The sequence below is a fragment of the Herpailurus yagouaroundi genome, unplaced genomic scaffold (genome assembly GCF_014898765.1).
Source record: "Herpailurus yagouaroundi ecotype Mexico unplaced genomic scaffold, PumYag 182, whole genome shotgun sequence".
NCBI classification, from domain to species: Eukaryota; Metazoa; Chordata; class Mammalia; order Carnivora; family Felidae; genus Herpailurus; species Herpailurus yagouaroundi.
In genome coordinates, this window is record NW_024412413.1 from 6,468,975 (window position 1) to 6,491,542 (window position 22,568).

Here is a 22,568-nt window from a genome sequence, read left to right on the forward strand (position 1 = left end):
GGGATCTTTGTGTGGTTTTTTTCCCCCAGTTTTTTTTTTTTTTTTTTTTTGTAAATTTTTTTTTTAATGTTTATTTCTGAGAGACAGAGAGAGACAGAGCGGGAGTGGGGGAGGGGCAGAGAGAGAGAGGGAGACACAGAATTGGAAGCAGGCTCCAGGCTCTGAGCTGTCAGCACAGAGCCCAATGCGAGGCTCGAACTCCCGGACTGTGAGATCATGCCCTGAGCCAAAGTCGGATGCCCAACCGACCGAGCCACCCAGGCCCCCCCTCCACCCCGGTTTTACTGAGATATAAATGACAGGCAGGACTGTGTCTGTTGAAGGTATACAGCACGATCTGGCATGCGTGAATTGCGAAATGGTTATCACCATATGTGTGTTTCTTATTCATTTGTTGGAGCTCATCCGTGAGGTCTTTGCCCCTCGTCTGGTCTCTTGGTGGCAAAGACCTCCTCCCAGGTTATCATTTGCCTTTTGCTTTCGCTGCCACTGGTGTGTGTTTTTGAGGAGCACGTTTTTTATTTTTATTTTACTTTATCTGCTGTGGTGCTTTTCAATGACGGAGATGGCTGCATTTATGAGCTGACGGGAAGGAGCCAGAGCACGGAGCAGCTGAGTCCCGGAGGAGAGGCGGGTCCGCAGGTTGAGGTCCCAGAGATGCAGGAGGTAGGGGTGTCTGGCCCTGGTTGAGGGACCTTCTGAGCTGGTGAGGACAAGAGGCGAAAGGGAAGGGCTGGACCGACACCTTAGGGACCGGCCTCGATCTTCATGTAGAGAGAGGCGGAAGGGCTCAGTGGAGAGGCGAGATTCTGGTCCTGAGGTCCCAGCTCCCAATGCTGTTTGCCAGCCTCATCCCCTGGGGTCCTCCCTGCTTCCCTGGGAGGTAGCAGGTGTTATCACCCCCCACTTACAGACTGGGGGGAGGGAAGGTGCCTTGTTCTGGTTCAGTCAGCTGATGAGCGGCGGGGATGGGTACAACGTTGGCCCTCCAACATTAACTGCGCGCCCTTGAGAACCGCTCTCCTCTTGGTGCCTCCATTTCTGGTAGGTATCAGGAAGCCGTGCCCACCTTAGTCCGAGCGAGTGTCCTTTCCTCTCCTGTCTGCCTGTTTGCTTTCCCTCTGGACGGATCCCCGTGGAAGCTGAGCTGGCCACGGGACTAGAACCCCTCCCCTTCTGCTTAGTGCCTGCACACTCTCCCCTGTGCCCACACCCACACCCACCAGGAGCTGACTCCAGCAGGACACAGAGCACTTCCTGGAAGTCCCACCAGCTCCAGGTCTGAATGGACAGACGGGGGGGGGGGCGCTGGGTGAGGAGGCAGGCACGTGAGGGTGAAGCGGGAGAAGTGATCTTCACGTTCACCCAACAGACTCGGTTTGGAAGAGCAGAATCTGTTGTCCCGGGTGTAGACACAGAGCCCAGAAAGGTCCCCACGGCCGCCCCCCCGCCCCGACCTCTCCGGGGTCATCTGCACCTCCATAGGGGTCATTTGCACCTTCCATAGGGTCTCCAAGGCAACCTCCTGATTTGGGGGGCGGGCTTCCACGATTGAGCCCTTACCCGGTGCCAGACGCTGTTACCTGACCTTATTTAACCCCCTCGGTCACCCTGTGCCATTCTGCCCATTTTACAGGTGAAGAAACTAAGACTCAGAGTTACGCGCCTTTTCTTTATTGCGGGGGGGTGGGGGACGTTTGAGGCTCCGGGGCCACAGCACTCCCAGCTGAACTCGGCCACAGGCAGACCCCTTTCACCTAGGGGAGGGGGTTTGAACCCCAGCGGTTCCCTCAACTCTTAAAACTGGTGGATACGAAGAGTGCCCGCTGGATACGAAGAGGGCTGGCGGGAGGCTTAAGTGAGTTACCGTGTGAAAGCCATCTGCCCCGTGGCTGTGCACAGGAAGTCCTCAGGAAGTGGACGCTGAGCACGTAGCTCCGCGCCTGTCACGGGGGAGCCAGTCACAATCGTCAACTCAAGCGCTCTCACCCCTCCCCATGCTGAGGGGATGACAACGTAAGCTCTGGAAAGCCTTTCTGGAGGCCAGTTAGTGTGCCGCATCTGTAAGTGCAAATTCCATTTCCTTCGGCCCAAGCGGCTCATTTCGAGGAACCAGTCCTCCCGAAGCAATTAAGGATGTGCTCAAAGACGGGAGTGCTAAGACAGTCACCGCGGTGTCGCCCGTAAAAGCAGAAGGATGGAAACCACACTTCCGGCAGCCCGGACGGGAAGCAGGTGGGACGAAGGATGCGACTAACCACGCGAGGTGACGCGCGACCCTGGGAACTGAGGGTACGGGTCTGCGTTTGTGGGCGTGATAGGAGGGCAGAGGGCACATGTGCTCTCGAGCGGGTTTGTTCCAGAACCGTTCGCGCGGCTCGATGAGTTTCAGGACGTGGATATCGCCCCGTATGCACCACCACTATCTGGTTTGAAAATACAGGGGCCCGGCGTGTCTCTGGGTGAAAAATAAAACAAGGTATAGAACAGCGCGGGGAATAGGGTCCCCTTCCGTGCGTATGCGGCTCTGTCTGTCCACGGCAGCCCTGTGTGTGGCAGGTGCGCGGAAAGGGACCGAAAAGGCTCCACCGGAACGCTGACGCGGGCACTCGAGGTGCCAAGGTCACGGGGAGGCTGACCGTGGCACGTGCTTTCGCCTCAGGCCTTTAGTGACGTCACACTACCGTCCGCAAGAGAGAGTAAAGCAGGAGGTGTCGCTGCAGGGTGGTGACTGGACACGTCCCCCTCTCTGTGGACACGTGGGGACAGTAGCCGCAGGCACGAAGACACAGCTAACGTCGCCCGTCACCCTCGCCGCCAGGAATGGCATTTGGGACTCTTAGCAAACGGCAGCTCATCTTACCTACTGTGGCTGGAGGCCTGCTGGGGCAGGGGAGGGGATGGGGGCGTGGCATTCTGGGAAGCAGGAGGCACATTTTACAGAAACTCGGAGTTCCCAGAGCCTGGCGGGTTTGCGCCATGGAGTTGATTTTCCTTTCAAGTTTTTACCGTCATTTTCAAGGGCTCCTGGAGCATCAGGATGGTTTTCCTTTATCCCTCGGCCATCACAAGTTTATGGTCCATCTGCTGTCGCCAGGCCCTCCCTAAGTTCGTCAGGGTCACCTACAGCCTCGGGAGAGCGGCATCTGGCTCAGTGCCCCGAAGGCCCCAAGGCCAAATCACCCTGGCCATTCCCAGCGGGACTCCCCCGGGGCCCTGAGGGTCTGCCCGGGATCCAGGCTGTGGGCGAGGCCAGGCCTTGGGGTGAGTGCTGCTCATTTGGAAGGGAACCACGAGGGCCTACTGTGTGCGGCGCGGGAGCCCCAGCCCACGCCCCACGGTGGGAGCTGTGCCAAAATCCAGGCAGCTTCCTGGAGGTGGCCTGCCCTGCTCGTCTAGGTCGGGAGAGACTCAGGGAGGAAGGGCTGTCTGAGAATTTGGGGCAGATATAATAACCTGGGTGCAAATCCTCCCTCCCATGCTTACTAGCCCCGCGGCATTGGGTGGGTCACCTTTCCTGTCGGTCTCTCTGTTTTCTCATGTGTAAAATGGGGCCGTGGTGGTAGATACGAGGACACAGTAAAGGGTGAACGGTGCTTGGCAGGATGCCTCACACGTGGCACATTCTTGGCAAATGGCAGCTCTTCCCACATATTTCGGTTAAGAGGTTGCTGAACAGGGGAGCGCGGAGGGACGTTTTAAGGAAAGGGGGGAGCGTATTGCAGAAATCCGGAATTCCCAGAGCCTGTTGGCTTGAGCAATGTGGCAGAGGTCAGCCTGGCTGGTCTGGAGGTTGTGGGCCTGGAGAGGGGCGGGGGGTGCTGGGGAAGTGCCCACAAGGCATGGGTGTTGCGGGGTGGGGTGGGGTGTGGAGACCTGCTGGGGTTCAAGGCAGAGGACAGAGTCCTGAGCTGGGCTGTGGTCACAGGGCTGAAGATGGGCAGGAGAGATGTGTCAGAAAGGTGTTGCAAGAGCGGCTGTCCCCCTGTGTCCCAGCCCTGTGCCTCCCTCTCCTCTGGATTATCCCCAAGAGCCTCGTAACTGTTTTCTTGTTGCCACACGTCTCCCTTGGTTTAGTTTCAAAAAGCATCCAGATCCTAAAGATCTCTTTAAGCATAAGGTACATTGTAGCCCCTTCCTCCTCAAAATCTCCCAAAGGCAGGTCTCCCAATCAGAGAGACAAATCCTTCCAGTGGCCCTCAAGGCCCCCCATGACCTGTCTCCTCATTATCTCTCTGACTTCCTGTCCTTCCTCCCACCTTGCTTACTCTGCTATTCCACCAATACCTCGGGCACACATGCCCCAGGGCCTTTGCACTCACTGATTTCCCTCCCTGGACACACTACCCGCCCCCCCACCCAAGGTAGCCCTAAGGCTTGCCCCCTCACTTCCTTCAGGTCTCTGTCGGCTTTTCAGAGAGGCCATCCCTTGCTGGTCTATGTAAAGTAGCACCCCTGCCCCTGGTCCTCCAGTCCAGTGTTCCTGCTGTATTTCTCAACCCAGCACATGTTATCGCTTACTGTATTTCTTTATCCGTTAATTTTCTCCGCTAGGATTTTAGCTCCATGAAGCCGAAGAGTATCTGCTTTGTTCACTGCTGTCTGTGTTTCCAGACCTTGGAGTGGGGGGCGGCACATAGTAGGTGTTCAAGCATTTGTTGAATGAAGGACCAGGGTGCTCTGTGTGATGCTGAGGGCTGGCTCGGTTTCTTTCCAAGAAGACTTTTTGGTATCAGCTTCAGCAGGAACTCTCTTATCTGTGAATTATCAGCCCCTTGGCCTTATTATCTGCCTGCGCTCTTGGCCTGACACCAAGGGGCAGGTGGCCCTGAAATACTCTGTCTAGAGAGGCTGATGCTGGCCATGAACAGAACTGGTGCTGGAGAAACCAGATTTGGAAGTTCTTTCTAGAAGGGTCCTTAGAGATGGTCTTTTCCAAGCTCTTTATTTTACGGGTGGAGAAATTGAGGCTCAGAAATGGTGGGGGAGGCCATACCCCAAGATCATAGAGCAAGTGTGTAGAAGATAGAAACCAGGTCCCTTGCTCAGGTAATGTGCAGTTAGCAAAGACTGTTAAGAATACCGAGTGTGAGCTTTGCTCAGTGGCAGTATCGTAGCCAATGAGGTTTATCGGAGGCGCGATTATTGCTAATTGAAAGAATACCGAGTGTGGCAGTGCTGTGTGTGTGTGCAAACCGCGTGGGGCAGGGTGGGCACTGTCTTTTGCTGCCAGTTAGCTTTAATCTTGAATACAGTAAAAGAGGAAAAAGTCAAGCAACATGGAAACTTTCTTCCAAGTAGGGTGAACTCCGGACTCTTAACTGAGGCCAGCGTTTCTATCTTTCTTTTCTTTTTCTTTTTCTTTTTTTTAAGTTTATTTATTTACTCTAGGAGAGAGAGAGTATGTGTGAGCGAGAGAGGAGCAAAGAGAGAGGGAGAGAGAATCCCAAACAGACTGTCCGCCGACAGCACAGAGCCCCATGTGGGGCTCGATCCCACAAACCGTGAGATCAGGACCTGAGCCGAGATCAAGAGCCAGATGCTTAACTAACTGAGCCCCCCAGGCCAGAGTTTCTAAATGCCTTTTCCATGGGCATTGCATTTGCAGGCGTGATTTTTTTTTTTTTTCACAGAGTGGAAGATTTAATATTGTTAAGATCACAATTCTCCCCAAATTGGCGTACGGATTCAGTGCAATCCCCATCAAAATCCCAGCAGTTTTTGGTAGAGATTGATCAGCTGATTCTAAAATTGACACAGAAGTATGAAGGACCTATCGTGGCCAAAACAATTCTTAAAAAAAGGACAAAGGGTGGGAGGGATACCTGATTTCGAGACTTATCATAAAGCTGCAGTTATGAAGCCCGTGTGGTCTTAGCACAAGGGTAGACCTGTCGTTCAATTAGCAGAATATGGAGTCCAGAATCACACTCCCGCTTAAACAGCAGATTGATTTTTGACCAGAATGCCAAGGTAATTCAGTGTGGAAGCAGACATTTCCGGACCAGCGCTGGAAAAACTAACCATCCCTACGGAAAACAATGAGCCGCAGTCTTCCCTCATACCACACACAAAAATTAACCGAGAATGTAGCCTAGACCTAAGTGCTAAAGGCACCAGTTTTGCTTAAAGCCGGGCATGATTTTATCCGATGAAGAGTTTTCTGCTACCTGTTCCTCTGTGATCTCTGGGCAGAGCAAGCGACCCGATGCAGAAAGCTCACCACGCCCTGCCACCGGGGCACTGCAGGGGGTCCTGGCAAGTGCATGTGTGGACATGCCAAGACAGCAAAGGTGTAGGAATCCAGATTCGTGGTGGCTTGTGCTGCCTGAACTGAGCAGAAAGCTCGGGGACAGTGACTTCACCCTATGCTCCCGAGAAGCCAACCCCAGGCAGCCCGATCTTCAGTCCAGCCTCCAGTGCAGAGGGGCAGTGACCCTGGCAGGGAGGGATGGCCTCGGGAAGAGAGGAGAGGTCTAAGACTTGGCAGATTTCCCTAGGTGCAAATCGTGTCTCCCAGGCTTTGGGAAGGTGGCCTTTCCTCTCTCGGGACCCGTGAACACTCAGGTACTTTAATATGAAAAGTCAAAGGCGTGTGACCTTAATTTGTACCCACAGATGGTGAGGCAGGACGTGTCAATTACGCTTTCTACCAGCTGTAATCTGCATCCACACATGGCTTACAGTTTGCAAAGGGCATTTCCCTGGTCAGTTACCGTATCTGATCTTGGCTTTGTGGGCCGTTTAGGGATCATTTACTCACTCGTTCAGAATATATGTATTTATCTATCTACACCTAGCTACCTATATATCGAGCCCCCGCTTTGTGCTAGCGTCCGTGCTGGCCACGACGGGGATGCAACAATGAGTCACAGCAGACTTGGTCCCTGCCCTCTGGGAGCTGACATTGTTTTTCATGGCATCAATGTGTAATCAGTGCCTTCGAGAAAGACCTTGGGTTGTTTTTCATCGTTTGCAATCGAGAACCAACCTGTGACCTGTACACATGGCACTTATCTACGGAGAAATTCACAGACTGGGATGGCGTGGCGAAAGGGTTTCGGTGGATGTCATTCAGTTGCCCTCCACCACTGGACTGGTACCGTCTGGAATGCCTCCCGGCCGTGTGTGAAATGCCTGTTTGCTCCCAGCCTTGTCGAAGTTTTGGATTTTTGCCAATCTGACAGGTGAGAGATGCTATCTGAGTGTTTCAATTTGCGTTTCTTTTGCTTACAAAAAGATCCTCCCTCTCGCTGACAGATTAAGGGTCGTGTTTTGCCTGTGCGAAAGCTGCCCTTGGCCTCTTTTTCTTCTCTGTGTTGTTGGTCATTTTCTCCTTGACTTCTGGGAGCTCTTTAGAGGTTAGGAAAAGTGGACCTTTGGGATCCGAGGGGCACAAAAGTTCTCCCAAGTAGTTCCTTCTACTTTGACTTCCCTGATGGTGTCTTGGAGGAGGACACAGATCAGTTGGCATTTTCAAGGAGTCGAGTTTATTCATCTGTTCTTTTATGGCTTCTGGATGGATTTCCTACATAATTAAGAAAACTTTCCCAACTCTGAAGTTACAAAGGAATTCACCCATGTTTTGTTCTGCATGTTTATGGGGTTTATTATTTTCCATTTGGAGTTTATCCTGGGGCATGTTCTGAGAGGTGAACCGGGCTTCTACTCCACCTGCCCAACACCTTAGAAGACCCATTTAACTTTACTGATTGGAGATACTGCCTTTACTGGATGTGCGAGCACTTCATTATTGCTGTGATAGGTTTTGTTTCATTGTCCTGTTTGTTCGTATGCTAAGACTGCACTGTTTTTGTTTTCTGGTGTGTGTGTGTGTGTGTGTGTGTGTGTGTGTGTGTGTGTGTGTGTTTAAGACTGCATTGTTTTAGGGGTGCCTGGGTGGCTTAGTCTGTTGAGCATCTGACTCTTGGTTTCAGCTCAAGTCATCATCTCATAGTTCGTGAATTCGAGCCCCGCATAGGGCCCTGTGCTGACAGTGTGGAGTCTGCTTGGGATTTTCTCTCTCTTTCTCTCTCTGCCCTCTCCTTCTCTCTCTCTCTCTCTCTCTCTCTCTCTCAAAATAAATACATGAACTTAATTTTTTTTCAAAGACTGCATTGTTTTAATTATTGAAAATTTATAGGAGCACGTGGGCACAGTCACGTCTGACTCTTGATTTGGCTCAGGTCATGATCTCACAGTTCATGAAATCAAGCCCCTCATGGGGCTCTGTGCTGACAGCAGAGTCTGCTTAGGATTCTCTCTCCCCCTCTCTCTGTGTCCCTCCCCAGTTCACGCATGCACACTTGTACTCGCTCTCTCTCTCTCAAAATAAATAAACATGAAAAAAAAAAAGAAACTTTAGAGTGTGTTTTAATATCTAAAGCACTCCAGCCCTTCCTCATTTTTTCCTCCTTCTCAGGCTTTTCCTATGGGTCTTGGCTTGTTTATTTTGGTATATGAACTTCAGACTCAATTTGTAAATTCCAGACTCACACATGTGTCTTTGGTTTTGTTTCCCTTGCTTGTGGAGAGGTATCTAGAAAAGGGTTTCAAGAGCTGAGATCAAAGAAATTACTGCCTGTGCTCTCTTCTAGGAATTTTATGGTTTTGTATCTCACATCTAGCTCTTTGATACATTTTGAGTTTATTTGTGTGCGTGAAGAAAGCGGCCCAGTTTCATGCTTTTGCATGTGGCTGTCCTGTTTTCCCAACGCCATTTCTTGAAGAGACTGTCTTTTCCCCGTTACGTATTCTTGCTTCCTTTGTCGAAGATTAAGTGAACATACGAGTGGGGGGCTATTTCTGGGCTCACTATTCTGTTGCATTGATCTAGGAGTCTGTTTTTGTGCCAGTGCCATACTGTTTTGATGACGACAGCTTTGTAGTGCATCTTGGCATCTGGGATTGGGAAACCACCACCTTTGGTCTTCTTTCTCAAGACTGCTTTGGCTACTCGGGGTCTTTTGCGGTTCCATACAAATTTTGGCATTATTTGTTCTAGTTCTGTGAAAAATGCTGTTGGTATTCTGATAAGGATTGCATTAAATCTGTAACTTGCTTTGGGTCGTGTGGACATTTCAACAATATCGGTTCTTTTGACCCATGAGCATAGAATACCTTTCCATTTCTTTGTGTCATCTTTGATTTTTGTCATCAGTGTTTTATAGTTCTCAGAGTATCGATCTTTCACGTCCTTGGGTAAGTTTATTACTAGGTATTTTATTCCTTTTGGTACAATTGTAAATGGGATTGGTTTCTTAATTTCAGTTTCTGCTACTTCATTATTTGTGTGTGGAAATGCAACAGAGATTTCTGTGTATTAATTTCTGTATGTCTTATGACTTCACTGAATTCGCTGATTAGTTCTGATAGTTTTTTGTTTTGTTTTGTTTTTGTTTTTGAAACTTTAGGTTTTCTCTTTATAATATCATGTCATGTGCAAATAGTGAGAGTTTTTCTTCTTCCTTACCAATTTGGATGCCTTTTATATCTTTTTCTTGTCTGATTGCTGTGGCTAGGACTTCCAGTACTGTGTTGAATAAAAGTGGTGACAGTGACCACTTTTTTTCTTCTAAGGTGACCTTAGAAGAAAAGCTGTTTTTTACCATTGACATGATGTTAGCTGTGGGTTTTTCATATATGGCCTTTATTATGTTGAGATATGTTCCCTCTAAACCTGTTTTGTTGAGGGGTTTTTTTTTTTTAACGTTTATTTATTTTTGAGACAGAGAGAGACAGAGCATGAACAGGGGAGGGGCAGAGAGAGAGGGAGACACAGATCCGAAACAGGCTGCAGGCTCCGAGCCATCAGCCCAGAGCCCGACGCAGGGCTCGAACTCACGGACCGCGAGATCGTGACGTGAGCCGAAGGCGGACGCTTAACCGACTGCGCCACCCAGGCGCCCCTCTTGAGGGTTTTTATCATGAATGGATGTTGTACTTCCTCAAGTGCTTTTTCTTCATCTGTTGAGATGATTGTATGGTTTTCATCCTTTCTCTTGTTAATAGGATGTGTCATGTTGATTGATTTTTGGATATTGAGCCACCTGGCATCCCAGGAATAAATCCCAGTTGACCATGCTGAGTGCTTTTTTTCCCCTGCTCCTCCCAAGGATTTTTTAAATATATTGTTGGATTCAGCTTGGTAATATTTTGTTGACAATTTTTGCATCTATGTTCATCAGAAATATTGGCCTATAGTTTTCTTTTTTTGTAGTGGTATCTTTATCTGATTTTGATGTCAGGGCAAGGCTGGCCTCATAAAATGAATTTGGAAACTTTCCTCCCTCTTCTATTTTTTGGAATAGTTTAACTATTTAAAGAATAGGTATGAACTCTTTCTTAAACCTTTGGTAGACTTCGCCTGTGAAGCCATCCAGTCCTGGACTTTTGTTTGTTGGGTTTTTGTTATTTATTTATTTATTTATTTATTTTTATTACTGATTCAGTTTCATTGCTGGTAATCAGTCTTTTCAGATTTTCCATTTCTTCCTGATTCAGTTTTGGAAGGTCATATGTTTCTAGGAATGTATCCATTTTTTCCAGGTTGTCCAATTTGTTGGTATGTCATTTTCCATAGTATTTTCGTATAATTCTTTGTGTTTCTGTGGTGTTGGTTGCTATTTCTTCTCTTTCGTTTCCAGTTTTGTTTATTTGAGTCCTCTCTCTTTTTTTCTCAGTGAATCCAGCTAAAGGTTTGTCAGTTTTGTTTTCAATTTTAGTGAACGCTTCATCAACTCTTGAGAACAAAGTGTGTTGCCTATTATGAAGATAGAGAGTTTGATACAGTGTAGAACCTCACTGATCCTTTATTTACATCTTCTGAATTCTTATTTATATTTATTTCTTGGGTTAAGAGTGGTGACTTAAGGGGTGCCTGGGTAGCTAGCTCTGTTGGTTAAGCGTTCGACTTCGGCTCAGGTCATGATCTCACACTTTGTGGGTTCGAGCCCCGTGTCGGGCTCTGTGCTGACAGCTCAGAGCCTGGAACCTGCTTCGGATTCTGTATCTCCCTCTCTCTCTGCCTCTCCCCCACTCCTGCTCTGTCTCTGTCTCTCTCTCAAAATTAAATAAACATTTAAAACATTTTAAAAAAAGAGTGGTGAATTAAAATCTCTTATTAGTGTGTTTCAATCTATTTATCGTAGCATTCTGTAATTTCTAATTCCTGAAAATTGCTGCAGTATTATTTGGTATGTTGTGAATTATACCTTTTAGCATTATTATTGGCCCTTCTTTGGCTCACTTACTGATGGTTGCTTGAATTCTCAGTCTGATATTAAGATTATGGCCCCAGCTTTCTTTTTGTTTATACTTGTTTTTATATTTTTGCTCTTTCTTTTGCTTTTAACCATTCTAAATCATTTTGATGTATATCTCTTAAATACAGGATAGAGTTGGGTTTTGTTTGGGATCTAAATAAAAAAATCTTTTTCTTTTTTCTTTTTTTAAAAAAAAATTTTTTTTCAACGTTTATTTATTTTTGGGACAGAGAGAGACAGAGCATGAAAGGGGGGTGCTGAGGAGCAGAGAGTGAGGGAGACACAGAATCGGAAACAGGCTCCAGGCTCTGAGCCATCAGCCCAGAGCCTGATGCGGGGCTCGAACTCACGGACCGCGAGATCGTGACCTGGCTGAAGTCGGACGCTCAACCGACTGCGCCACCCAGGCGCCCCCAAAATCTTTTTCTTAGTAAAGGTAAGCGAGGCAAGCCTGTTTATATATATTGATGCGCCAGGTGTCTGGTATTCTTTCCATCATGTTGTGTATGTATGTCTATGTCTTTGCACACGTGGGAGGGCTATATTCTTTATTCTTCCTCTGTGTTTAAAAAAAATCCCTTGGGGCGCCTGGGTGGCACAGTCGGTTAAGCGTCCGACTTCAGCCAGGTCACGATCTCGCGGTCCGTGAGTTCGAGCCCCGCGTCAGGCTCTGGGCTGATGGCTCAGAGCCTGGAGCCTGTTTCCGATTCTGTGTCTCCCTCTCTCTCTGCCCCTCCCCCATTCATGCTCTGTCTCTCTCTGTCCCAAAAAAAAATAAAATAAAACGCTGAAAAAAAAAATTAAAAAAAAAAATCCCTCTGATATTCGGGAAAGCTTGTATTTTTGTTCTAGTGGCTACATTTATATTGACACCCTTATATAAAATACTCTTAGTTTCTTTTTTCTTTAGAGAGTCTCTGTTGTTTCTCTTCTATGAACAACAATAAACTTAACGGGTTTCCCTTTCTCTTGTGGCTGCCCCATTTCAGCTGATACTGTACTGAGTGATTAAGGCATATCTTCTGTCAGTTCTAAAGCCTCAGAGGGGCCTTTAAGTCCTTTAAAGTACCTTTAAAGTCCAGAGATTTGGGGGCACCTGGGTGGCTCAGCTGGTTGAACGTCCGACTTCGGCTCAGGTCACGATCTCACGGTTCGTGGGTTCGAGCCCCGCATCCGGCTCTGTGGAGACATGCTCAATGTCTGCAGCCTGCTTCCGATTCTGTGTCTCGCTCTCTCTCTCTGCCCCTCCCCTGTTCGTGTTCTGTCTCTGTCTCTCGAAAATAAAATAAAACATTTTTTAAAAAAATTAAAGTCCAGGGGCGCCTGGGTGGCGCAGTCGGTTAAGCGTCCGACTTCAGCCAGGTCACGATCTCGCGGTCCGTGAGTTCGAGCCCCGCGTCAAGCTCTGGGCTGATGGCTCAGAGCCTGGAGCCTGTTTCCGATTCTGTGTCTCCCTCTCTCTCTGCCCCTCCCCCGTTCATGCTCTGTCTCTCTCTATCCCAAAAATAAATAAACGTTGAAAAAAAAAAATTAAAGTCCAGAGATTTTACTATTAGACGTCTCGGGATTCACGGTTCCGGGTCACCGCTGTCTAATGCACAGTGTGCCTTTCCATCTATGGGATCAAGTCTCCCCCTATTTCAGGTAAGTTCTCCTGAATTATAATCGCAAATATTTCTTCTAGCCATTGGCGTCATTTTCTTCCTTAGAAGCCCTGGCCGCACGTTTGTTGGCTCCCCTCTGCTGCCTGTTCCACCTCGTGTCTTCAGTTCTAACATCTCCTTGATGATTTCTGTTGGATTTTCTTGACTTCTTCTCCCTTTCCTGTTTGTATCTCTTGCAATACTTTGTATGGAGCCCGTGCTCCCGTGTGTCTCCGGCCGTTTGGTTTTCATTTCCGAAGTGTTTTTGTTATCGCCTTCTAATTCTTTCCTGAGGTCTGTCAGTCCTCACACATCATCCTCTTCTCTTGCTGTCACTTTGCCTAATTGTTTCTTCTCCAGCTCTTGTACCTTCTGCTTTTTGGTCTGCCTTCATGGCTAGAATTACTTTTTAAAGTTGTTGTTGTTCTCATTGTTTTAAATTCATTCTGTAATTTTGTATTCGAATTTTTATTTGTTTTGTGGTGATTTTTTTTAAAAAAATGTGTATATATTTTTCGAGAGAGAGCAAGCTGGGGAGGGGCAGAGAGAGAGAGAGAGAAAGAGAGAGAGGGAGAGAGAAATCCCAAGCAGGCTCCGCTCTGTCAGCACCACCCGGATGCCACGTGTTTTGTGATTTTTTTAAGTTTATTTATTTATTTTTGAGAGAGAGAGAGAGAGAGAGAGAGAGAAAGCACGAGCAGGGAAGGGGCAGAGAGAGAGGGAGAGAGGGAATCCCAAGCAGGCTCCACGGTCAGTGCAGAGGCCGACACGGGGCTCGATCTCACCAACCGTGAGTTCATGAGCTGAGCCAGATCATTCATCATCAACTGACTGAGCCACCCAGGTGCCCCATGTGGTGATATTTTCACAGTGAATTTTCTTAACTGTAATGAATTTTCTTAACTATAGTGAATTTCTTTTTAAAGTTTATTTATTTTTGAGAAAGAGAGAGACAGAGTGCTAGTGGGGGAGAGGCAGAGAGAGAGGTAGACACAGAATCCGAAGCAGACTCCAGGCTCCGAGCTGTCAGCCCAGAGCCTGACGCAGGGCTCGAACTCACAAACTGAGACCATGACCTGAGCTGAAGTTGGCCACTTAACCGACTAAGCCGACGAGGCGCCCCCAACTATAGTGAATGCTTAAACTATAGTGAATAGTTTCTCTACATAGGAGAACATTAGTGTTCCTTCCCCTTTTCATTCTTGTAGCTTCCGTATATGGACACTGTGTTTATTCCTTTCACCATTGTTTTTTATATTCAAATCGGTTGAATTTTCCTGGATCAGCATTTAACAGGAGGTTTTGGTAGAAATTGGGAGACAGGCCAGGCAAGTTCTCTAAGTTTCTCTGTTGAAAGACTCCCTCCTCTGCTTTTATGGAAATGGGTTGTTCCTTTAGAATACAACCCTTCTCAGGACCCAGTGCTCTTTTGCCTCACAGAACCCAACCGGGTTCAAGGGGACACCTGCCTGCATCCTTGAACTCTCCTGGTTCATCCAGGCTACATCTGTCTTCTGACTTACACGTCTTCCTTTTAGAAGTGGCGATCTCTACGATCTTCCACTTCCACCCCCCCCCCACCCGTTCCTCCCCACCTCACCACTGTATCTGCTGGACTCGGGTCCAGCTTTGTGAGTTGGAGTTTACGGGTTTTTCATGCCCCGGTTTTGCTAAGGCTGTAGCTTGTGGCTTATTTTCTCTTTCCTGTGTTGCTCTGTATGACATCAGCAGGGGGGAAAGATCCAGAATCAAGAATCTGCCATATTCCTATTGGAAAAAGAAGTCTCTACCTCCCTACCTCCCTGGCTTTAGAACATCTTATAGGCTCTGGAGGAGGAACATTTTATAACCTCCATTCTGAAAACAGCCATTTTTACGAGGATCACTTTCTAATAACTGCAACTCCTACTCCTTCAGTAGAAATATTCATTTACTGGGGCACCCGGGTGGCTCAGTTGGTTGAGCTTCTGACTTCGGCTCCGGTCATGATCTTGTGGTTTGTGAGTTCGAGCCCCGCGTCGGGCTCGGTGCTGACAGCTCGGAGCCTGGAGCCTGGAGCCTGGTTCGGATTCTGTGTCTCCCTCTCTCTCTGCCCCTCCCCCATGCACGTGTGTGCTCTGTCTCTCTGTCTCTCTCAAAAATAAATAAACATTTAAAAAGTTTTTAAAAAGAGAAGAATTTATTTATGCCCTGAAAGATGGGAGGGGGTGTGCAGGGACAGGACAGCGGACCCTTCAAGCAGGGTTTCCAAGCTCTAGTATTGATTTTTCCCATCAAAGAGGGTCTGAGTTCGTTCCTGATCCTGTCCTGTCTCCAGAAGTGTCCCTGCTTTCAATTTGGCAGACTCTTCCCACGTCCCCCCCACCCCGTCTCTGTGTCTGTGGAAAGTGCAGGATGTACCAGTTTCAAACACAGCGGGATCCAGATGTAAAGATGATGTCATCGTGCCTCTCTCTCTCCGTCTCTTGGCTCTGTTGCCTCTGGGCCGGCTTCAGCCTCAGCCAGGCTCTCCCCTCCGGCTCGGGCCTCATCTTAGAGACCCCACTGGAAAGCTCCTGACTCTGCTTGGCCCGCACTGGGTTACATGCCCTGCCCCCAGCTACTCACTGTGGCTGGAGAACGTGACAGTCATTAGGCAGATCTGAATGTGTGCCGCCCCCAAGAGCTAGAGAGTGGGGTCTGTGGGGCAGAGGTGGTCCCTCAAAGGCAATCAGGATATTCTTATCAGCAGAGGGGGGACGGATGCTGGGCAGGCAAAGCCTGCCACCCCATGTCCACTGGGACTCCCCAGTGCTGTCCTGCCACGCAGAGAGCCCCCCCCAGGCACATTCTCCACGGAGCTGCCGTTTCAGGGATGTTCCAGGCAGTGTGTGACCTGAGAGGGGCTCTGAGTCTCCAGGACAGAGAGACACAGAAAGGAGGTGTCGTGGGATGAATAGTGGCCTCAGAGAAGATTGTCACGTCCTAACCCTGCGACACGTGAATGTGACCTCCTTTGGGAAAAGGGTCTTTGCAGGCGTTACTAAGTTAAGGATCTCGAGTTAAGGAAATGATCCCGTGTTAGTGAGGTGGGCCATAAGTACAATGACAAGTGTCCTTGCAAGAGACAGAGGGGAAGACCGCGTGAAGACAGAGGCGGAGATTGGAGGAAGCGGCCACAAGCCCAGGAATGCCGGGAGCCACCAGAAACTGGGAGAAGCAAGGAACGGTTCTCCCCCGGAGCCCGAGAAGGGGCGTGGTCCCGCTGACACCTTGGATTTAGACCTCCACTCTGCAGAGCTGAGAGTAGATACGCGTCTGCGTTCAGCCTCAGAGCTGTGGTCGTCAGTTTCCGCAGCCACAGGAAGCCGATACAGGATGCTGATCAGAGTCTCGCACATCTCCTTGGTTTTGTGGTTTGAGACTTCTGCTGGGCTCTCGGCCTCCTGCAGCAGCTCGAGGAAGGCCCGGGGAGGGGACGTTTCTTGCAGAGGGGTAGGAAGAGCTCCCTGAGGGTGCCAGTTCCACTCTCTGCTGCTGCGAGACCCTGGCCAAATCCCTTACCGTCTCTGGGCCTCTGTGTCCCCCTTGGGATATCAGACTCTCCAAGGGCCTAGCTCTGGAACCCCAGGGACAGTGAGCACCTATCCTGGTAGTAAGTCGTTCAGGAAGTGTGGACTGTGTCTGACCATTGCCGCGACCCTGTTCTGTCTGGGTCGTGGTGAGCCAGCAGTGGGCTGAGCTGGGCTGGACCTGGAAGCCGAGGGAAGGACAGAGGGAGATGCCCCTACTGTGGGCCGTGAATGAAGGACAACCTTCAGGTAGTGGGGCCATTCCAAGGCCCTGGGCTGGTCCCTGATGCTGACGCTCCTGACGTGGGGCCCCCAAAACTAATGCAAGGGCCAAACCCACAGGGAGCGGTCAGGCCTTTGGCCCTTTGGCCTGCCGGCTGTGTGCTTCTCGCCCTCACGTCCTGCCTGAGATGGATCATGGGGGGCTGGGAGGGTCCCTGAGGATGGGGAGCCACAGAAGAGCTCAGGGCAGGGAAGTGGCCACGGTTGACCAGCTAACTGGAAATCTCTCCCCGGTGCAGGGCTGAAAGCGTTAGGCAGGGAGGCAGGAGGAGGAGCAGTGTGCCAGGCTCCACTGACAAGGGTCAGGACTTGAGCCACAGCTGCGAGGCCCATCCAGGGGGGCCAGGAGCATGCTTCGGGCCTGAGGTCACACGGGTATTTGGCTGTGGCCAACTTGGCCCCGCGCGTCGTTTCTATTCCTGGGTCTTGGGCTCGAGCACCAAATACGGTGTTGCTCGGGGCCGGTACTGTCCCCTGCGGTCGGTGCGGGCTCAGGTGGCAAATCCCATCTCCCCAACAGGCCCAGACCCCACCCCACCCCACAGAAGGCCCAGATCACCCCAACGCCTCGGGACCCCTGAGCAGCCAGGACCTTGCTCGATCCAACTGTCTGTCCCCTGCTCGGTGTGGTTCACACTGGGTTAAAAATACTCAAGACCAAAATAGCCTCGCCTCGCAGGCGAAAACCAGGGCGGGGGAACACAAGGTTCTTGATGTATATTGGCCCTGCCACTCCTGACCCAGCCGCCGACCCCCAGGTCCCTCACACAGGCGCTCAACTGCTTTATTCGGTCACGTGCTGATTTGCTGGCTCACTGACTTATTCACTCATTCATTCACTCATTCGTTCATTCACTCGCTGATCATTCACTGATCTGCTCCTCCACTCACTCGCTCCCACCTTCATTCGCCCACCCGCTGAGTCACTCACTCCCTTGGTATTTGTTAACTACCTTCCAAGAGTCATCTCTTCTAGATGCTGAACAAAAGGCAAAAATTACCTGTCCTCCCTCGTGGGGTTATGCTCCAAATAAGTAACCCAAACAAACAAGTACCAAACGTCCAGGATGCTCGATTAGGTGCCGCGAGCTCCACAGGGGACTATGGAAGGGCTGGGGAGGCATGATTTTTGAGGACGAGAGGGAGGTGAGGGAACGAGCCAGGTAAACACCATGGGAAGAGCATTCCAAGCCGAGGGAACAGCAAGTGTGCAGGCCCTGAGATGGCAGCACGGGGGTGGGCGGTGGGGTTGAGAAGGCGTGAGGAGGCCAGGCGTGGCTGGGGTAGGGCAAGCGGGGTGTGAGGTCAGGGATGGGGGCACCTGGGCGACCGGGGCCTCCCACATCACTGAGGGCCTGAACAGAGGAATGACGTGACCTGGCTTGTGTTTTTGAAGTGTCCCTCTGGCAGCCAGGGGAGTGAGTCAGTGAGTGAGCGGGTCCACGAGAGGATGAGTCAGGTTGTGTGTCCCTACTATGCGCCAAGGACTGAGCTGGGCTCTGGGGAGGGCAGGTGTGCAGGCGCCCTTGGCGGTATGGAGGCCCATCTGGCTAAGGCCCCTCCATCAGTGTGACCTCTCCAGAAGCCACCTTCCCTGGCCCCGCTGGGCCCTTTGCTCCATTTCAACTGTGACTAGTGCATTTCCAGATGGTCCCCCCACACGCTGAGAGCTCCTCCAGGGCAGAGCCGCACCCAGCTCTCCCTTTCTCCCAAGTACATTCCCTGTGGGGCCGAGACAGTCAACAAATCAATGAACATCCCCCCTGTGCGGCTGGGGGCTGACTCCGTGAGCCCGCCACCCCCCTCACTCTGTGTCTCGCTGTGTCTTACAGATGGATTTGTGGACGCGGAGAGCTTGTGGAAGGGCCGTGTTCCTGTTGGCAGAGAAGGTTGGCTGCTGAGCCAGGGCGTGTCTCCAGGAGGGCTGCCCGGCTGCCCAGATCCCCACCTCGCCGCCATGGGCCGCCCAGGCTGGTCAGTTACCAGCCAGTGACGTCATCGCGGTTCCCGGCCCTCCACCAGGAGGGCCGGCCAGTTGCTCAGTCTCGCTCTCAGGCCAGGAGATCCGTCTGTCCTGGGGAAGGGGTGACTCCAGCTCCCCTTAGCCTGCGGGCCGCACCCAGTCCCCCCGCCCCTCTGTGTCCAAGTTTCCTGGCCGCTGAAGGAGAAATGATACAACTACCCCTGGGGTCACTGAGAGCCAGAGGGGGTGTGCGTGGGGCACCAAGAATTTAGAAGGCACTGAGTACACGGTGGCCAGGATCCTGCGAAAAGCGAGAACAGCCCCGGCGAATGTGCACAGAGTCCTCAAAGTGCCTGGCGCACTCCCAGGTCCCCTCTGCCGGTTCTCTCCCGGGCCGGATGGTGCAGTGGTGAGAGAGCGCACTCTGGAGCCAGATGGCCTGGCTTCCAAGCCCTGCCCTGCCACTTGCCTACCGTGGGACTGTATGTGAGCTTACCAGACTTCTCAGTGCCTCGGTTTCTTCACCTGTAAGATGGGGGCGATGATCGCCTCTGCAAAGGGTGGTTGTGAGGGTTTAAGAAGTTGACTATGTGTGAAGTGCTGAGCACGTCACCTGGCACGTGTGTGGTGACGGCCAACCCTTTAGTGGGTTCCAGTGTTCCCGTCCTGAAGGTGGCAAATCTGAGCTGAGTGCATTGCCCCAGGTCTTAGCTGGTTCAGGTACACGTCAGGTCCCGTGCCTCCCAGATGCTCCTATAGTCCTACCCTTGGGGACAGAGCCCAAGCCTGTTTTGTTCCCCCAGCCACCTGCCAGGCCCCCAGGATGTTCTTAGCTGCTGGCCAAGTGGACATCACCAGGAGAGGGTGAGGGTCCAAGGGCAATAGTCCTGGGTAAGGTTACGGGCTACGGCACAACCTCCCCGCCCCTCTCCCTCCAGACCTGCGTCTGTAAGTTGCACAGCCCAGGGCAGGGGCTGGGGAAGCCAGGTGCCCAGGAGACCCCACTGCGTCTGAGGCAAGGGCTTTAGGACCCAGCACGCATCCCCGTGTGTCTGGAGCCCACCCGTCCTGCAAGCTTGCCAGCCAGCCCCTTAGCAGCCAGCGCCCAGGCCGCCGGAGCCCCAGGCTTCTCTGCAGAAAGTCCCCAAGGCTGCTTGGCCGTCTGCCTCCTCGGCGCAGTTCCAGCCGGTCTGTGGAGCTGAATGGGGCTGAGGGGTAAAGCGCTAGGCTTCGAATCACAGGCTGCCAGCGGCCCGAGGGGGACCGGCCTCACCCGGCAAAGGGGCCCGTGTGCCGCGTGCAGGAGCATCACCTCTGACAACCCTCGTGGGTGCCGGAACCCCGGCCTGGGCCCGCGATGGCCACGTGTCGTAGATAGCACTGGCTGCGTCCTTGGGAAGCTCACAGGTGTGTCACAGAGAGCGAAAGGGACTCTGCCCAGACCTTTTCCAGCTTTCCCAGGTGAGGAGGGAGATGGGACTCTGCGACCAGCGGGCCCCAGGGCTTCGGAAGCCAGCATCGGCCGTGGCCGGTGTCTGTGGGAAGCGTTTTCTCGGGCTTAGGGAGGTGGCAGCCTGCCCTGATGTGCTGCTCGTCTCTTGCAGACCAGCCAGTTCCCGCTGGAGGCTCCTGGGGTCATCTGGGGAGAACATGTCCAGGCCCCCTGACTGCCTGCTGCGGCTGCTCCGGGGAGCCCCGAGGCAGCGGGTCTGCACCCTGTTTATCATCAGCTTCAAGTTCACGTTTTTCGTCTCCGTCATGATCTACTGGCGCATCGCGGGAGAGCCCGGCGGCCAGAGGGAGTTCTCTAACCTGCCTGCCGACGTCCCCTGCCCCCGGCTGGTGCCCCCTACGCCGATCTCCAGCACCCCGCCTCCGGGCAACATCTTCTTCCTGGAGACCTCAGACCGGACCAACCCCAACTTCCTTTTCATGTGCTCCGTGGAGTCGGCGGCCAGGGCTCACCCCGAGTCCCGGGTGGTGGTCCTGATGAAGGGGCTGCCCGGTGGGAACGCCTCCCTGCCCCGGCACCTGGGGCTCTCGCTTCTGGGCTGCTTCCCCAACGTCCACGTGCTCCCGCTGGACCTGGAAGAGCTGTTCCGGGACACGCCGCTGGCGGCCTGGTACGCGGCCAGGCGACGCCGGTGGGAGCCTTACCTGCTGCCCGTGCTCTCCGACGCCTCCAGGATCGCGCTCATGTGGAAGTTCGGGGGCATCTACCTGGACACGGACTTCATCGTCCTCAAGAGCCTGCGGAATCTGACCAACACGCTGGGCACTCAGTCCCGCTACGTCCTCAACGGGGCCTTCCTGGCCTTCGAGCGCCACCACGAGTTCATGGCGCTGTGCATGCGAGACTTCGTGGCCCACTACAACGGCTGGATCTGGGGCCACCAGGGCCCGCAGCTGCTCACGCGGGTCTTCAAGAAGTGGTGCTCCGTCCGCAGCCTGGGTGACAGCCACGCCTGCCGCGGGGTCACCGCCCTGCCCTGTGAGGCCTTCTACCCCATCCCCTGGCAGAACTGGAAGAAGTACTTCGAGGACATCAGCCCCCAGGAGCTGCGCCGGCTGCTCAACGCCACCTACGCCGTCCACGTGTGGAACAGGAAGAGCCAGGGCACCCGCTTCAAGGCCACGTCCAGGGCACTGCTGGCCCAGCTCCATGCCCGCTACTGCCCCACGACACACGAGGCCATGAAGATGTACTTGTGAGGGCCGTGCCGGGCCCCCCCACCCCCCACCCCGCGCCCCACCCAGGCATCCTGATGGAGAGGGGCACCCGGTCACCTTTCTCCGGGGGAGGCAAGACGGGGCGGGAGGCGGGGGGGGGGGGGGTGCGGCCTGGGAGAGGGAGGCCCGAGTTGCTGCAGGCCAAGATTTGGGGCAGGCTGGGGGGAGGGCGGGGAACTGTTGGCCCAGGAGGTGTTCTTGGAGGCCTTGCTGTAGGCCCCTGGATACACTCCCTTCAGTGTGAGGCTGGTGGGACACCCCCAGGCCAGTGTGCTATCTCAGGGTGGAGGCAGCCGGTCCCGGGGGGCGGGGAGGGGGGAGCGGCAGCAAGAATGAGCTGGAGTGAGCCGGGTGAACATCTGGGTCATCTGGACGGCACACCAGAGCCGTCGTGAACACCAAAGCGTCTTCCAGGGCATCACAGGGAAGCCAGGCTGGTGGGGGCTGAGGTGCCCACCACGGGGGCATGGAAAAACCCAAGAAAAGGGGAGAGGAAGGAGAGGGGAGCTCCTGAGGAGCAGGGGGAGGCAGCCTGTAGGAGAGCCGGGGGTGCAAACCCAGCCTCGTGAACCCAGGTAGGTGCCTGGCTCTTTTCTGCCTTTGGTTTCTTTCTCAGCAGCACCGAGACATGCAGAGCTGGCCTGGGGAGCCCTTTGGGGGAGGCCTGCCCGCCCACCCCATTCTTTCTTCTTTCCAGAGTTGTTGCAAGGGTGAGATGTGCCAGCTGGCCACCCCAGGGCATGGGGGCGTGGAGTTCTTTTGGCCCAGGAAAAGCATTTTAAGGAAAACACCCCCCCCCACCCACGATCAACACATGATAATAATAAATATAATAAAAGTGACGCCCTGACACCAAGTGCTTGGTGGTTGATGAAACGAACCCGCTCACACAGCCCACATTAGCCCCATCCTGCAGATGGGGAAGCATCTGGGGCCGGAGGGGGTTGGTGACAAGCTTGAGGTCACTCAGCCTGCCCAGAGAGCAGAGTCTAGGGACCCAGCAGCCAATAAGCTGACAGCCTGGGGGTGGGGTTGGCGTGGGGAGCCTGCGTTCCTACCCTTTACCCCCGGTGCATAACCTAAATGAGGCCAGATGAGATGCCCCCAAGAGCCCATTACCAGAGTAGGGCCATGC

At 52.5% G+C, this 22,568-nt stretch overlaps 1 protein-coding gene and 1 pseudogene across 7 annotated transcripts; both read left to right on the forward strand.

Annotated features, from left to right (window-relative positions):
- The first annotated feature begins 275 nt into the window (after positions 1-275).
- Positions 276-22,289, forward strand: A4GALT (alpha 1,4-galactosyltransferase (P1PK blood group)). 7 transcript variants are annotated; one of them, XM_040490642.1, is made up of 4 exons: positions 276-666; positions 1,049-1,279; positions 18,573-18,714; positions 20,308-22,289. In XM_040490642.1, exon 4 carries the CDS (start codon positions 20,354-20,356, stop codon positions 21,413-21,415), a length of 1,062 nt encoding a protein of 353 aa, XP_040346576.1. In that variant the 5' UTR covers positions 276-666; positions 1,049-1,279; positions 18,573-18,714; positions 20,308-20,353; the 3' UTR covers positions 21,416-22,289. The 7 variants fall into 7 exon arrangements, with proteins under 7 accessions (XP_040346576.1, XP_040346574.1, XP_040346573.1 ...); XM_040490639.1 differs by lacking the exons at positions 276-666; positions 1,049-1,279 and adding exons at positions 4,764-5,049; positions 7,036-7,187 and having other exon boundaries at positions 18,573-18,629; XM_040490640.1 differs by lacking the exon at positions 276-666 and having other exon boundaries at positions 731-1,279.
- On the forward strand, positions 5,092-5,243 carry LOC121041167 (uncharacterized; annotated as a pseudogene).
- Positions 22,290-22,568: the final 279 nt, after the last annotated feature.

Bases quoted from the DNA above. Each gene is read 5' to 3' on its own strand.
- A4GALT (XM_040490639.1), top strand. From the start codon at position 7,042: ATGGCGTGGCGAAAGGGTTTCGGTGGATGTCATTCAGTTGCCCTCCAC. The intron at 7,188-18,572 runs GTGAGAGATGCT...TGTGTCTTACAG, and splicing joins GATTTTTGCCAATCTGACAG to ATGGATTTGTGGACGCGGAG. The intron at 18,630-20,307 runs GTTGGCTGCTGA...CGTCTCTTGCAG, and splicing joins TGTTCCTGTTGGCAGAGAAG to ACCAGCCAGTTCCCGCTGGA.